Raw genomic sequence first — 17534 nt, 5'->3', positions numbered from 1 at the left:
ATACGTGTGCCTTCAGAACTGTAATGTATTTTGTGCATGATACTTTCTCAGTTAGCATACAAAGCATCCCAGAAGAATATAAACATTACATCTAGAAGTGTTTAAAGGTTCTATGTAAAAACCCTAGAACAGAAGACTTCCCATTAGGAAATGTTCTGAGTAGAACTCATTTAGAAAGTTCATAAAGTAAATCATTCAGTGAACCTTTCCTTCCTGTCCTCTTTCCTTCCTTCCTTCCTTCCATCCCTTCTTTCACATCATCACTCACTCCCTTCCTTTACACCCTTTCTCCTTAATTCCTTCCTTCAATCTGTTGCTTCCTCAACTCCTTCCTTCTGTCTTCCTTTCCTTCCATTACTCACTTCCCTTACCTCCTTCTCCTTTCCATCCTTCCTTCCTTCCTTGCCTGCTTTACTTTCTTCCTTCCTCATTCCTTCTTTCCTTGATCTGTGTGGGGGAATGCTTAAAGATCCTGAGGAAAAGCCTTCAACAGAAGATTTTAGTAAATAATTCAAAGAACCTTTCCTCCCTTCCTTCCTTCCTTCTTTTACTCTCTTCCTTCCTTCCTTCTTTTACTCTCTTCCTTCCTTCCTTTCTTCCTTCCTTTACTCACTTCCTTCCTTCCTTTCTTCCTTCCTTACTTCCTTTACTCTCTTCCTTCCTTCCTTCCTTTACTCTCTTCCTTCCTTTACTCTCCCCCTTCCTTCCTTCCTTCCTTCCTTTACTCACTTCCTTCCTTCCTTTCTTCCTTCCTTTACTCACTTCCTTCCTTCCTTTACTCACTTCCTTCCTTCCTTCCTTCCTTCCTTTACTCACTTCCTTCCTTCCTTTACTCACTTCCTTCCTTCCTTTACTCACTTCCTTCCTTCCTTCCTTCCTTCCTTTACTCACTCCCTTCCTTCCTTTCTTCCTTCCTTTACTCACTTCCTTCCTTCCTTTCTTCCTTCCTTACTTCCTTTACTCTCTTCCTTCCTTCCTTCCTTTACTCACTTCCTTCCTTCCTTATTTCCTTCCTTTACTCACTTCCTTCCTTCCTTATTTCCTTCCTTTACTCACTTCCTTCCTTCCTTTACTCTCTTCCTTCCTTCCTTCCTTCCTTCCTTCCTTCCTTCCTTCCTTCCTTCCTTTACTCACTTCCTTCCTTCCTTTCTTCCTTCCTTTATTCACTTCCTTCCTTCCTTTACTCTCTTCCTTCCTTCCTTCCTTCCTTCCTTCCTTCCTTTACTCACTTCCTTCCTTCCTTTCTTCCTTCCTTTACTCAATTCCTTCCTTCCTTTACTCACTTCCTTCCTTCCTTCCTTCCTTCCTTCCTTCCTTCCTTCCTTCCTTTACTCACTTCCTTCCTTCCTTTCTTCCTTCCTTTACTCACTTCCTTCCTTCCTTGCTTTACAGTAAACTTCCCTTTAGGTAATGTTCTAAATTAAAAACTCATTTAGAAAGTTATAACTGTAAATCTCCCTCCCTTCTTTCACTCCCTCCCTTCTTTCACTCCCTCCCTTCCTTCCTCTCTTCCTTCCTTCCTTCCTTCACTCCCTTTCTCTTACCTTCATCCCTAATCTTTTCATTTCTCCATAAATTTTCATGCAATAATTGTAACCTTTTACAGAGTCTTTATCTTCTTCCTTCCAGAATTGCATATCTATGCTCTTATTTAACCCCCCCCCCCCCTTTTTTTTGTGCCTCTGGGGGAATGCTTAAATGTCTTATGTAGAACCACACTGACTGTTTCCATACCAGAACGGGTTCTAAGTAGAGCCGTTTCAGTAAGCAAATTTGTTTTATTATTAACTGTGATTTATTGCTTTTTTTTTTTTTTTTTTGTTATCGTAACCTCAAAAATCTATTTGATGTTTGTTTGACGTTTACTTTGAACACATTCAGCGAACTATTAGAAGAAGCGCCATTATTATCAATGCTGTCCAAGGTCAAGTTTATTTGCCCCTTGTGGTCGGCATATTGGACTTTAATTCACACATAACGAAAACAAAAAGTAACGGTAGACAGTAAATATACACACCGTGTTTTCCTTCCTGAACTCAACCGAGCATATCTTTATTATAAAAGAATCTGGGTTCTGTTTCATGTCCAAATATTTTGTTCTGCACTTACATCTTTTCTGCGGAAACTGGGACACCGTGTACATACAAACATCGGTGCTTTTGATTCTCGTTACAACCACATCAGGAAGGAAAATACAGACTTCTCCAGTTTAACTCGGGTTTAACTCTACAATATTCTCATTCGAAACTGAAGATGTTTAACACTGTCAGGTGAAGTAACCTCTGATTCCGGTTACACCCGTTCGTGTCTTAATTTAGTTATATTTCCATCCTTCGAGTCCAGCTATATCCATATGGATTCATGCAAGTGAAAATTGTCCCTTTGAAAACACTGCTGCATGTTTTTCTCACCTCTGCAGGAGTTGGGCAGGAAAGCACTGCCAAAGGACACATTTTAATGATCTTTCTGCTTTTATGATATCACACTGCTCCGACGCCTACGTCGACCTTCAGACTTTCTTGCTTATGCTGTAGGAAGTGGTGCAAATTAGACACTTCATACTGGACTATGTTTATGATCTGGCCTTTAATAACTCTTTATGAGAAGCCTTATTGGCATCCTGATGTCACAGCATTAGGCCCAATCTAACCGTATATCTAATCTGATTTCTGATATGACTGATATCACATCACCTGCTAAAAAAACAAAACAAAAAAAAAACACGTGCTTTCCCTGGCTGACAAAATATTAATTTCCCTTTTCAAACAGTGCCAAGATACATAGAACAATAAATAGAACATCGATGAAGATATTGCTGAACATATTCATGATTGTAGCTCAGCGCCAACTCTATCCAATGCCTGATGAAAGGTTGATAGTGGCCTTGATTTTTAAGTAATCAGGTCGTCATCAAAAATCCACGTACAGATGAGCACAAAGATGCAATACACCAAATTTCAGCCCAATCGGCCGTATAATCCCTGAGAAACAGCTATCTGAACTGAACTCCACCCGCTAAACTTATGTACGGTTTTGCTTTGAGAGTATAACAATGGCTCTCCGGCAGTTCTGGGTTTTTTTATCTCACAACCTTCCACGTCCTCTACACTTAAACAATAAAGGTTAAACAATAAAGACAATTTGTCACAGCCTTCTTTGATCATATTTACCAAAGGTGCAAATATTAGTGGAAGGCACTGCATATGTAGTGACCCACAGACATAAATCTGTGCAATAAACGACTCGTTAAAACACCAACGATGAATGCCCAGCGAGTCATGCTGAAGAATCAAGAGAACCGCAGGAAACATTAACCAAGCATTAGATCTCTCCACAAAAATGCAAGTCATTTGAAAAGATATGAATTCAGCCCGTTTTTTTCGGAGAGATTGAATTTTCAAAACGTAGCCCCGGGCAAACGGCGCATTTTTGAGTAGTCGGTGCATTTTATCCAAACATATCTCCAGGCTCTGTTCCTGCTGTGTTTATTAGTAGAACGTTCCGGATACAGGGTACATACATATTGTCATTTTGTGTGATAAACGCTGCAATATCTGCAAAAAGAGGATCGGAGCTGTAAGTGGTAATTACACTCTAAAAACAGAACCATCCGTTCAACACCTCTTCAAGTTTCCGTAGCTGTAAAATGTCAGGCTGACACACGCAAGAATTCCCATCGCACTTTCAGCACAGAGCTCTACCAACGATCGCTACTTTCAGTCGACTGGTTTTTTTTTTTTTTAAGGAAAGTACTTTGGGTCTTCAGACAGATTTGAAAATCACCAAGTGCATTTTCAAAAACGCTGCTTCTGAGACAGTGGACATCTGGGGTCTAATGAAATGCTATGAAGATGGTTCCCTTTTCAGTGGCTTCAAACTAATAACTACGCTGCCAAGGAGTAAATCTTCAAGGATTAGTCCTTGCGGGAATTGTAAACGGGAAAAACGTTGGCCGTGCACTGATAAGACTGGGTCTTCATCGCATTATATGTCCAAGGTTGCCTTGCCTATTGATTTTCTTCAAGGAGCAAGAATAGAGTGTGCGCTCAATTTGAATTGTGTTGTACACGACATGGCTCACTTTTACACCGCGCGATGCCGAACACTCTTGCGTTTCCAGCGGTTCTCTCATTACTGAAAATTGCTTCATCAAGGGCATTGGGTGACATTTGAAATGGAAAAAAAAGAAGACATCGAAACAGGAAATGTACTTATTTAAAGTGTGTCAGTATGTGTGTTCCTTCGTCCCATTACACGTTACCCGTCGGAACGATCCATGCTGCTAATCTGGGAACAATCAACATGAGAATCCTGGCATCCTGCAAAGGTCCTGGTCGCGAAATCATATCAGGAAGGATAGAAATATCAACGTAATATCAATCGTGTTGTTTTTCTGCCGTTAGCTAGAGAGCGACACAGGTCACGGCACAATGCAGAGCGGTTGAGAAGTGTGTGAAAGATCAAGACGGATCGAGTGAATAAGAAAGGCGGGGAGAGCCAGAGGCTGGAGAATCTCAAAACTCGATTACTGTGATAGCATCAGTATACACAACGATTCTGACAACACGCCCACACACACATATTAGTGCATCACAAGCCGATCCGAGTGTGACCGCTTTGGAATGAGTCGATGGAGACCCGGCACAACGGCTCATGTGAACAAAACATGTCTGGGGCTCAAATCCTAGCAACATTAATGCCACTCAAACAGGTGGAGTTGACCAGAAATCCCATTTACCTTCACCTCACTATTTATCCTTCATTTCTTTTCGAAGGGAAGCGGTTTAGGCCCTCGAGTACATTCGAGCCGATCATATTTCCGAACGAAAATATCTGCATGCTTGGAGCGAAGGCGCTGCAAGGCACAGGACGTCACGGTTGACATAGGCAGATCCAAGTCAAAACAGTCAGGCGGAGGTAAACTCCCCGCTTTGTACCACGTTCACGTTCCAGCCTCTAGCACCATCACTCAAGATGTAAGGAAGACATGCATCAAGTCTTTTCTCTGTCCTGGACCCAGACGGTGGGAAAGAACTTCCCCTGGCTGTCTTTGAATGAAGACTAAATACACTACCACTTTAAAAAGCATTTAAATGAGCACTAAAAATAACCCCCAAAACCCCTCGAATTGTATTGCTTTTGTTGCTGTACCAAATCGTTGCATTTACTCCATTCTACCAAGGTTTTAACTTGATACCATTCTTAGACTCTGACCTATTTGTAATAGCCTGAGGTTATGTTTTTGTCTACAAAGACAAGGCCAAGACCAAGACTAGCAACAGCAGTATAAACATTAAAAAAACAAAGCAAACAAAGACACAGTACATCCAAGCAGGTATATAAACCGAGACACAGGTGTGACAAACCAGACACAACAATATAACTCATAAGGGAATGCAGGTGCTAATTACAGTCAGGAGTCGAGATCAGCTCTTATATTTTTGCCAAGTGGGCGAGCCCAGAAGAGAAATTTTCACTCACTGACTCCAATCTAATCTCCAATGTGCAAACGTGCATGCGAGGGATTCATCAAACACTCAGCAATGAGGTACAACTAAAATGCTCGGCAAACCCACCGATAAGTAGAAACATGAAATTCCTCAGATAATTCCTCCACCCATACTAGAACAAATTCCTTAAAGGCATACCAAATGTACAACCCTACGATAGAAGGTTTGCTCATCAGAAATGGCTCCAAATGGGAACCCAGAGAACCTTTGGAGAACTGGTGGTGCAGTAGGTAGTGTTAAATATTGAAGTATTAAATATGTTCATACCGAGCCTCAAGACTGGAATACACACTTGCCGCACGGTCACTTTAATCAAAAATCACCTAATTTATTTCCAGCACCTTTTAGCAAATCTTCTGTTTACAACCCCAAGTCCAAAAAAGTTGGGACGCTGTGTAAAATGTAAATAAAATCAGAATGCAATGATTTTGAAAAATCTCATAAACGCATATGTGATTCACATTAGAACATAGAAAACATATCACAGAGAGTATCTTAGAGAGGCAGAGTCTTTCAGAAGAAAAGATGATAAGGTCACTGGAAGCCATCTTTACTCGTACCTCTCTAAGATACTCTTTTTATACCCAATCACGTTACTGACCAGTTGCCAATTAACCTCCAGCTGTTTCTTTTGAGTAGCACTTACTTTTCCAGCCGTTTGTCGCCCTCGTCCCAACTTTTTTGAGACGTGCTGCGGCCATGAAATTCAAAATCACCTTATTTATTTATTTATTTATTTTTTTTTTACAATGATTTACACACTATTAAACATTTGATATGTTCTCTACGTTCTATTGTGAATAACATACGGCTTTATGAGATTTTCAAATCATTGCATTCTGTTTTTATATATATTTATATATATTGCATATATATATATATAATAATAATATTATGCATGCTTTTGTATTTCAGCTTTGCTTTTTTTTTTTATTTGTTTCTGGTCAACGTCCAAATGGGCAGTGTGGGAGTGAATTCAACTCTGTGAAATGTTAACCATGCAGTTGAGTAAACTTACTGTCACCTCTTGGATAATTACTACCATAAAAAGACATCTTGTTTACCTGAACATGTTCCTCTGTGCGTATATGGCAGTATGGAACACCCGAAAGAGCTGACTCACGTTAATGATGGTCCACTGTTCCACCACGATGGCGTCGTAGTTCGTACTTGCAACGGAGTCTCCCTCTTGGAAAATAAACACGCTGTCGATGACCTTAGGCAGCTGATCTGCAGGGGAAAAGAAGTGGAAGTTAAAGATGGGAATCTAACAGCATGGGTCAAACCAGAGGAGTTTAATCTAACAGGAAACAGAGAGTAGACAGTAATGATGTGCTGGACGGATAAAGAGAGATAAAAAAGAAGGCGAGAGGTAATAAAGATCTGCAGCGAGAAGAAAGACACCTCGGGGTACAATTTCAACTGTTCATCCATAGTGAAACTAGCTTTTAACTAATGAAAGGCAGCTCTAATTAATAGCTGGCCCTCTTGATATGAACCACGACTATTGGAACACGTTCAGGATAAAATAAAGAAGCCACAAGAGGCTCGTTTTTGAATTTAAGTTTGGCATCTGAGATGGCCCCTGCTGTCCCTGCGCTTGGCCCTGATTGAGATACATTACCATGAGTGTACTGTTAATAAGCTCTGCAGGAGGCGATATACATGCACCGGAGAGTCTGGTGTTATTTTGGGTCGAGTGTTGTCTCCTGCTTTCTCATCTCAGTTCCTCCATCTTCGCTCTAATACTGTTTGTGTCTGCTTGCCAAACCTCTTCAGATTTCATTAGTGAAGCTCAGGAAGGCGGGGTAGGGGGGTGGAAAAATGGCTAGACTCAGGAGAGATAGAGGAAGAAAGATATGGGGGGGACAATGGGAGGAAAAACCTATTTAAAGCTTGATTCACTCGACTGAAGACATCTCAGTGCCCTTTTCAAACAGCGGCTACCGTTCCGACCACCGTACGTCAGCTGTAATTGGAACAGTCCACTTGCAAGACCATTTTGATAGTCTCTAGACCATGAGCATCTGCATAATTATCATTTGACATGTCAAGAGATGCTGATAGAGACCGGCAAGGAAAGAGAAAAAGTCCATTTGACCAGTCCATTGCTATGCCAATTGGTCATGACTACCTGATTTGAGTTCTCCTTTACCCACAAACCCCTGATCGTTGCACATGGATCTTGTTCTATAAATACTGCATACGGCTGATTTACATATAGATGGCATTGTGATGTATCGTGTAGCCGCCTCACAGCTCCAGCGTCCCTGGTTCGATCCTGAGCTTCACATGTTCTCCATTTGACTGTGTGGTTCTATGGTTCCCTCACACCTTCCAAAAACATGCCAGGAAGTGGACTGAACATGTTACATCACGTGTAGTTGTGAAAGTGTCCCATTCAGACTGTATTCCTGCCCCACGCCCAGTTTCCCAAGATAGGCTTGGACTCTGACCAGGATGAAGTGGTCCTGCTCCCGGTCCTGTTATACTTGTTCTTTATTCAACTGTTTCTTATCTGGTTTCTAGTCAAGAGTCCGTTTTGGACGGGACTAGTTTTCCAGGGGGACATTAGAGAAATTCGTGTTTCACAGACATACTTTGCGATTTTAGTTTTAAGTCTGTGCCCTTCTCAAAAAACCTCCGTGAAAAATTCCAGAGCGAATTACCTACTGTTTTCCGGCTAACTCGTCGATCCTCGGAGAAATCTACTCCCGTCCGAATGCGAATGTCTGCGACTGACCACGATATTTTCTCACAACGCTCTTCCTTTCGTGTTTTGGCCGACGTGCACTACCGTAGAAGTTCTTACTAACACACATGTTTTCTGTTTGCTACGTGCAATCCAGCAGATGTTTTCGCTACACAACAAAGAAATAAAAATAATAAAATAATCAACAAGAAGAGCCAAATCACATACTCTGGTAAGCCTGGCCACTGTGATATCAGTGTCATATGACCATACGCAATGTACGCATCCAGAGCACGTGATCCTCTGCAATGCCCAGATGTACAAAACATCTGGGCACTCCAACCTCTGTAATAAACATGGAGATGTTAGTCCCATCTGAATCCGTACTTGGAATCACAGACGTCAGGTGATAAGAATTGTAACTCAAACTTCCCGTCCGAATAGGATTTAGTATTATTCGCCCGACTCTTAGGGCTCTATTTATTTTAATGAACCTAAGCGTTCATTAAGGTCGTCGGTCTAGGTTAATTAAGCCCTTATTTGCGTTCTTTAAAAACGATTAAGCTATTGGGCATGGATTTGCCATGGACTCAGTATGACTTTTGGAAATGCTCTTATAACATCTCTGACTCATGTATATTTTAAAAAGCACTCGCGTTAGTAATACACCAGGATTAAATATGACACGTTCATCTAGGAAGCTTGGGTTGCCGGGCAGATTTTTAAGAAGGTCAGCATTCACGTTTTATGCAGGATTAATGTCTATTACGAGTGTACTACGCACTCGCGCTTGAAGGGCTGAATACCAGACGTTGCGGTGAGTGTAGGTGTGCACATGTTTGTGCGTCTGCCTCTCATCTGGCAGGAAATTTAGCCTCATTCAGACGTGTTCCTTTGTGTGTCCCCCGAATAAAAGAAAGTCAGCTGAGGTGTCTTCGAAAAATTCCTTTCAGAGCAGTATAACGCCTTATTGGAAATTCATACGCAAACTACCCCCGCCTCGCTCGGCGTCTGAATATAGAAGGTGCGGCATGAATAGTTATGCATATGAATGTGTCACAGCTGCGGATACTAATCCGTTTCTGACGAGGGTGAGGAGGGGAGGTTAGAAGGAACAGACGAAAGGAACCTTTTAGTCCACATTGTCCTTGTCTTTTTGAGTCACCATGGAGCAGGAGGGGTTCACGTGGCTTTCCTGATGAGTCTGATGCCGGATGAAATTTTCACCTGGCACCGAATCGACAGATTCAACAAATGGCCGACCTCACCATGGTCTAAATCATGAACGCAGCTGCATATCTGCTTTGAAGTGTGTGGGTGTAGCAGTTTAACAAACATCTTTCTTATCATGCCATCGATTAGACCTTGTGATAAAATGCAGCGCTTAAGCCTAACAGCTTCGTTGTTGAGCGACTGATAGATATTAGATTTTAGCTCTCCATCTAATATCCTGTCAAAGGGAAGAGTAAATACGGCTTCCCGTAGTTTGAAATGGATGAACCTCAGCAGCAGAGCAAACCGACAGACCAACAATAACAACAACAACAACAACAACAACAACAATACCCACTATGCTCCAGAGAAATCCATCAGGAGTTCCTAATCCGTGGCCAAACTCATCCCAAAGCCGCCTGTGTAAACAGATTAGAAGAGATATACTATACTTCCTTAGTCTTCTTCTGTCGAAATTGGCTGTAGCTTGTGCCTACCCAGAATCCTCTGGGTTCCTGAGTTCCTGTCACATTCTCACATCATATCTGAAGAAGTTCCAGGGTGGGAATTTAGAGGTGTGTGTGTGATAATTCAAAGCACTCAGGGCAGAGTTTCCCTTAATAGGAAATTACAGAGCCGATTAAAAAGATGAGCTCATTTCGCAAAGATCCGAGCCGTGTGGTTTGATAATGCGTACGCTTTTGCCTTCTGCAATTAGACCCTGATAAATAAAGTACACACTCTGCTAGCTCTGCGATAGCACACTGTTATACAGGTCGGCAGGACTCTTCGAACACCTCCTTCCTTACCCGCTGTGCTTGACTCCGGCACGAACATGTCCTTTATCACCAATTAGAGTGATTATCTTCAAGTATTTCAACCTCAAACATTTCAGCTTCTGCTAGGAGACATTTTATTCCATTTACGTTTACACTTTTATCCAAAAGCGATCTTTATCTTCTGTCCTGGCTTTCCTGTGTTGGAAAACTTAACGTTTCAGCTTTACCTCTGACTGTCGGAGACACCGGAGACTCCTTCCATAAATGTAAAAGAAACATCTCCTGACAGAAAACTCCACAGTATGAACAATTACCTGTTTATTATTTAAACGGCGTCCTCCATAGAAGTCCATATGTAAGTTGTTACTATAGAAATGATAACATATTAAAATGCATGAATCATAGGCCGTGGGTGCACGGTGGCTTAGTGGTTAGCATGTACTACAGGGTCGGGGGTTCGATTCCCACCGTGGCCCTGTGTGTGCGGAGTTTGCATGTTCTCCCTGTGCTGCGGGGGTTTCCTCCGGGTACTCCGGTTTCCTCCCCCAGTCCAAAGACATGCACGGTAGGCTGATTGGCGTGTCTAAAGTGTCCGTAGTGTATGAATAGGTGTGTGAGTGTGTGTGTGATTGTGCCCTGCGATGGATTGGCACCCTGTCCAGGGTGTACCCCGCCCTGTCCCCGATGCTCCCTGGGATAGGCTCCAGGTTTCCCCGTGACCCTGAAGGAAGGATAAGCGGTATAGAAGATGGATGGATGGATGGAAGTATAGGCCTGTAAATCTGTCTCAGAGCTGCGGTTATAGAAAATGAATAAATACCTTCTGACCAATCAGAATAGAGAATTCAACAATGTTGCGGTATAATAAAATATAACAAGACTTGGTTCAGGAATACCGGATGAATCTCTTAAGGCGAAGAAGCAAAAGGTTTTCCCAGTGTGAAAACAGGAAGTGAATTAATTTGGTGGTCAAGCTAATGATGCCCATTCTTCTCTCCAAATTAGCCGCTCTGCCAAGGCAACATGAATTTGAAGGTGGTTAACGTCGTTCTGTTACAACAAAAAGCCTCGTAATATTCCAAATGATGACAAACGTCTCTAACCACACGAAGTCGTTCTTCATCTCTATGACCTTAAGGAGGCTTAAATCTCTAGGGTGTTTCTTTAAAGTGAAAACGAGTCTCGTTTCTGATTGCCTATTCAGAAGGCGTCGCGGGGGACGCACTTCCTGCACTCGGGTGTGTGAAGTCTCAATAGGCGCCACAACCAAATGCTTAATTATTTAGATGGAAAATAAAGCAGAGCTCGCTAATTCGATCTGGTTAATTGTAACGTTCAAAAACCACCGATCCATTCATCTGGAGGAGATGAATTAATGGATGTGGGTTTTTTTTTTTTTTTTTTTTTAAATCACTCTCAAAGTCAGAATAGAATTAAACACCCGAAAAGAGAAGATATTTAAAAATAAGGTTGAAGATGAAAAGATTTGTTCGTTGAGTTGAGGCTGGATTTAGAAGGTAATGCTGTGTAATTTTTTTTTTTCACACACCATCTTCCTGGTGTATTTTCACACCCCTACTTGCTACTCGTGTACTTTTCTACGTCTGCGCAGTGTGCTTTGTGTGGTCATTCCCATTAAAAGATCAATAGAGTACAGTAAGCATGTGTATACGTGCGTACGTGTCTCCCTATGATGCAGTAATGATCGAGCGTCCTCACCGTCGTCTTTGCCCAGACTGAAGTAGCCGTCGACCAGCGAGGCTCCGTTGTTGAAGTGCTGCGTCATGTGGTCCAGCCATTGGGCCTCGATGGCGTGACTACCCTCATCACCAGGCTGCACCCGCAGAGGCACCTTCACTGTGTAGTACTTTAGCGGCTTCTGACGCCCACCCGGGTAGTTAAACAAGCCGAAAAGTTCGGCACCTGGCGATGGAACGGGAATGCAGTGAGTAGAGAGTGATGAAATGAATTAGGTAGAAAGAAGAGTTAAGTAAATGAAGTAAAGTACACATGCTTAAACGAACAGACGTAATAGTACGTCGTTGCTTCCCGGCTTCGCTTCAATTCAAGTATTTTAGCTGTAGCTACATTAAAGCTAGCTGTGTATTCCATAACATAGAGCAAGAGCTTGATGCTTGCTAGCGTTAGCATCAACAAATGTCTCTGCAACTAGTAACCAGATCTACTGCAGTTCGTGGCTAATCAGTTATCTCCTAAGCAGCAGTTGCCTCCTGTGCTAAGGTCTGCTCTTGAGATGCAGTTCGCCAGTTAATTTATCAGATTAGAAAGAAAGCAAGGGAACGCAGGGTAACCAATTAGCTAAATCAGATAACCCGGTACACAGCTCAAATAAGGACACAAAGTCCCCAGCTGACCGTCTGCCTCTTCTCAATATGATTTGGCCTTCTCTGTGTGCTGAATTAGCTTTTACATCTGAAATATAGAAGCACAAAGTGCATCTAATGGATTAAAATAGGGTATGATGAATTTGTTTGTGTGCTTCGATCCAGCCGCGCTCGACCTCTCCCCCTCACATTTTTCAGATCTATATTGGAACTAATGGATATTTGACCGAAAGGATAAATAGAGATGCACTTTTGCTCTGGCGGCCGCCCCTCGGACCGCTAGCGACCGCGTCCGAGCCATTTACTGTCTCTCTGAGGACTGTGCAAAGCAAATGTGAGCACAGGATGTTTCCCACCCACACACACACACACACACACACACACACAGAGAAATCATCAGGCCTTACTCGCTGTGGTTCTCCGTCAAATTCAGTTTGAAGGATGAATCATCTCTTCAGCGCTGGATGAGCGTTATGACAGGAAGTCAGAGAATTCACAGCTCGGTCACAGTCCTCATCCCACGACCAGCTGTGCATATATCAGAACCCCGAACGCAACGACACTCGCAAACGACGGCATAGAATTGCTCCTGGAACTTTCCGATTAACTTTCGACATCGGTCAGATTCGTATTCATCTTACAGCTCAAAGGATGCTACAAGCTACGTGTGACTTTACCTGCGTTGCTAATAATGCTGCTTTTGTGTCTAACCTCGTACGACTGTTCACATTTAACACATGAAGCAATTCACTCACTGATTTGTACAGTCTGGTTAACTATGTCGGAACCCCACATAGTTGCTCCATAGATAACTCTCTACCTAACTATCTATCTTGCTTGCTAGCTTAAATACGCAGACGACAAGTAATTAAATTGTACAATGTACAGTTGGAGCTTTAAACCTTCTTTGTAGCTAAATACCGCTCTAGCATTTTTTTTCTTGCTAGCTAACTATAACTTTCTGACACGCAGACTATTATAATATTAGCATGAGCCTATCCTGGAAATACTGGCTGTGAGGTGGGGATACACCCTGGGATGGGAGACCGGTTCATCACAGGGCACCAGACACACGCATTCACACGTTCATTCACACACTCATTCACACCTAGGGGCAATTGAACATATCCGATCCACTTACTGGTAGGTTTTTGTGAGGTGAGCGGAAACCAGGGAACCCAGCGGAAACACACAGGGCCACGGGAAGAACATGTGAAATTCCATAAAGACAGTAACCCGAGCTCAGGATTGAACCGTTCATATTCCCCCGAATTATTTCCAAATGAAATGAAATCGTGCTAAATCATAAGTTTGGCTCGTGAAGTCTACAGTCATGTTGAGAATGTAAGAGCTCCTCCAACAAGTCGCACTTATTTTACTCAGAATTCGTTGAAGATATTCAGAGAACGCCGTGTATCCTGAGGGACCTGGTGAGGGGAAGTGAACGTGGGACTGTTTAAACAGTCTTGGACGACAGCGCCGGTCGAGTGCAAAGGTTTTGCTGTAAACAAGAAAACGAGCACATGAACGCGATTATGGTCCATCACGTTTGTCGGCATGTCTTCAGGACCATGCCTGGGTCACTACTCTCTTTGGCATTTCAACAACCCCTTTCCTAATCCTTTCTCTCTGAACTATTTCAGTCCACAGAAACACATTTCTACAATCCCTAAAGTCTTGACCTCTGTCCTCCCAAAGGCTTAGATCCTTGGGAATGTTTGGATATGCATCTCCCCCCCCGCCATATCAGGATATCAAATGAGCTTTTGATAAAACCTATCTGACTTGCTCTTTGTTTCTCATGTTCTCTTCACCTCCATTTCACATTAGTGACCTCATGAGCAAACATATGACTAAATACCAAACACGCACGCCATCACATTTCCTCCAGGCTCTGCAGCTAGTGGATTAGGCGGCCGGGGTCTGACGGTAGCCTTGGGATTTGTCTTCCTCCTCTTTATCCTCCTCATCGTCCTCTTCCTCCAACTCGATCACTTCCTTGTCCAGATGGAGCACAAGCTCCGATCACCAGGCATCCCAGCATGCCTCGTTTCACACTACATGGCATACGGCATGAACAACGCCACGTTTTTTGATTCTCGCACAAACAGCAAGAGCGAGCGAAGCCATCTGGTTTTTCACAAAAACAGCCCAAACGAGGCTTGATCTAAAACCCCGTGCGTGTTTTTCAGAAATGCCGAGGCAAAGCTCTGCAAAGCTGTCGCACATCCGCCCGGCATGTTTAGGCGAGAGTGGAAAGTTTGAATGTTGGGAAAAGATCTAAATATTTGATGTTAGGTGGTAGAAACCTATCGTTGTTCCCAAAACTGAACTTTAGTCAACTTTACACTTTAACTTTAAAAAAAAACAAATGACACAACCTTCTTTAGCTACTTAGACGTCGATCTACTTCCTGTTACACCCTTTTCTCTTGTTTAGATCAGTAATCACTGGAGAGACACACATCTACATTGCCGTGCTTAAGTATTCGCGCAAGCCATTATTCAAAAATGGAAAGAATATGGCCCAACCATGACACTGCCCAGAGTCTTGTGAAAGTCATTGATTGGGTAAAGAGGGGATTAATCAGAGAAGCAACCAAAAGGGACTTCGGGGTAATGCTGGAAGTGATGCTGCCACCACCATGCTTCACCACGAGGAGTTCAAGGATTTAACACTACACTAAAAAGAGGGGTGGCATTGGGAGATTCTTATGCTGAAAAGAGTACTGACTTCTCACAAATCATGTCCTCACCACATTTGCCTAGAGATGGTCTGCTAGGTTTTTCATTCCCCTCCTTGTCTTTGGCCTTGTTGTTGGGCGACGGTATGTCGTCCTGCTCTCCGTCACAACACTCCGATTTGGAAACAGTGGACGTCACGTCCGAGAGAGCGTCTCCACCTGTAACGACGATAATCGCTAATGATTATTGTACCGTCTATCCAGCACTCCAAAAATCCCCGAGAACGAGAGTTTCCAGAGAGTTGCAAAATCAGCACCTGTATCTCGAGAAGTTCTCGGCTCTTCCGTCTCTCCATCTGCAGCCCAGTCCTCGGTGCCGCTCTCCCCGTGATGACTCGGGCTCGCCGTGAGCTCAGAGCAGCGTAGAGAACTCGGACTGGAGTGTAAAGACAGGGACGCCTCTCCAAGGCCTCCTCGTGACGTGACCCGAGGGTGGAGGCCGGCTGGTTCCTGGATGAAGCCGGAAAACACGATGCCCTGGTCGGCTGCATCCTGAATCTGCTGGAAATGAAAACGGATGGAAATAAGCATGCTACAAGTCTGCTACAAGTGCAGTCACGGTAAAATGGATTAAATACCTCTTTAGCAAAAGCCGCAGAGTAGTGACGATTTCCAAATTAGATTTCAGGAAATGACATGAGTGTAGTCGTCATTAAAATGAAATGAAATGAAGTTAATTAAAACTGACTGAAAGCAGTAGGGACGGTTATACGTAATGCGTAGAAATCTCTACTAATTGAGTCAGTGTCAGGTCAATAACAATAGCAATGCCATAATTCATAATAAAAACGAAGGAACTGCTGCAGGAACAGGCTTTTTACAACTTATTTGTTAAAAGGATAAAGAAAACATTTGTTGCTTACCCATTACATTAGTGGGACCATATTAATAATATATTATTACTATATTAATCGACATATTGGAATGAATGCTATGAATGCTGAACTGTCAATAAACGCACCCTTCCACGGCATACTACTGTCGTGTTAATAAGTTACGTAACACTATTGATATATCAATTATTACCCGTAATAATACACTAGTTAACTATCAATGAAGCATTGGTACCTAATAAAAGATGATTTCTGGTTATTACAGTGCCAATAAGCTTATAAATAAATTTTCTACCAGATCAGAACTTTCAATAGAAGAAAAAAAAAAGTATTATCACATTAATTAAACTAATAATAGCTAATAATAACAACATTAGAGCTAATTATGAAGCTAATTATCTCCAAATACAGATTGAGTGCAAAGACAATGCTTTGAACTTATTAATTAAGATCATGAGAAAAGCTACTTATTAGTTGTTTACAGATTTAATTATAATATATCTTTTTTTTTTTTTTTTTAATTCTCGTATTGTTCATAATATTCATAATATCATATTGTCATGCAATGGATGTCACTGTATATTTTTTTCATTTGATGCCTCTGTTAATATTTTTCCAACCCAGCAATTAGCTCCTCAGCTATAAATAAATAAATAAATAAATAAGAGTATTTAATGGCGCTTATGTTTATAAGGCATGAATATTTGTGTTAATCGTTTATTAACGATTATTTATTACCAGCCTACGTTCCATTTGTGTAAGATTTTTAAAGACACACGAAAATGATAAATATGACCTTTTCATGAGAATTTATTAGCCGCGCTCATGACCTGGTTGCAAATCAGGTCATAACAACTCGTTTCTCTCATAACAACGTCTGTAATTCGATGAATTTGGTTTGCATGATGTTTATTACAGGGTTAATAATAAGGATTTTTACAGGTCGTGTACTTACCGTTTTATCATTACTATTAATAATTAAATGTTATAGAAATGTTAGTACATAAACTGAATGTTGGAATAGATTCATTTCATCTTTCACGCACATCTTATTTGATTTTTTTAAAGTTATGAACACTTTCAATAATAACTTTTTTTTTTTCCACCCAATAAAAGGTTATAAACTTGATATAAATTGGAGTGCAAAAGTTTGTATACCCTAGCACAAAATGAAGTAGATAAAGAAATTAAATGCTTAATAGATTGACTTCATTATTGTAAATTAGAAAAAAGAGAAAAAAAAAATCATATTTGTAGGTTAAGATAAAAACTATGAAATAAAATAACTCCAATAAAAGTGTACAATGGATTTGGAAACAGGTTTCATACACCGGTAAATACTTCATTATTATATACTTAATAAGTAATTATTTATGAACTTGAGGTTCATGATTAAAAAGTAATATTTAACGTCACAGTT

General features: G+C 41.6%; 1 protein-coding gene across 2 annotated transcripts in view; it reads right to left on the bottom strand.

The window, feature by feature from the left end:
* LOC108256588 (raftlin) overlaps positions 1-17534 on the bottom strand; it is an 81788-nt gene that overhangs the window by 15784 nt on the left and 48470 nt on the right. Inside the window, exons 5-8 of one of the 2 annotated variants that reach the window (XM_017453624.3) lie at positions 15539-15779; positions 15294-15440; positions 11913-12116; positions 6634-6740 (exon numbers count right to left, since the gene is read on the bottom strand). In XM_017453624.3, the coding sequence (XP_017309113.1) occupies positions 6634-6740; positions 11913-12116; positions 15294-15440; positions 15539-15779 (699 nt within the window). Of the gene's footprint in view, positions 1-6633; positions 6741-11912; positions 12117-15293; positions 15441-15538; positions 15783-17534 lie in introns of both variants that reach the window. The other variant, XM_017453623.3, reaches the window with a different exon arrangement.

The sequence above is a fragment of the Ictalurus punctatus genome, chromosome 23 (genome assembly GCF_001660625.3).
Source record: "Ictalurus punctatus breed USDA103 chromosome 23, Coco_2.0, whole genome shotgun sequence".
Taxonomy (NCBI): Eukaryota; Metazoa; Chordata; class Actinopteri; order Siluriformes; family Ictaluridae; genus Ictalurus; species Ictalurus punctatus.
Note: the sequence above shows the minus strand (reverse complement) of the source record. Positions and strands in the feature narration are given on the sequence as shown.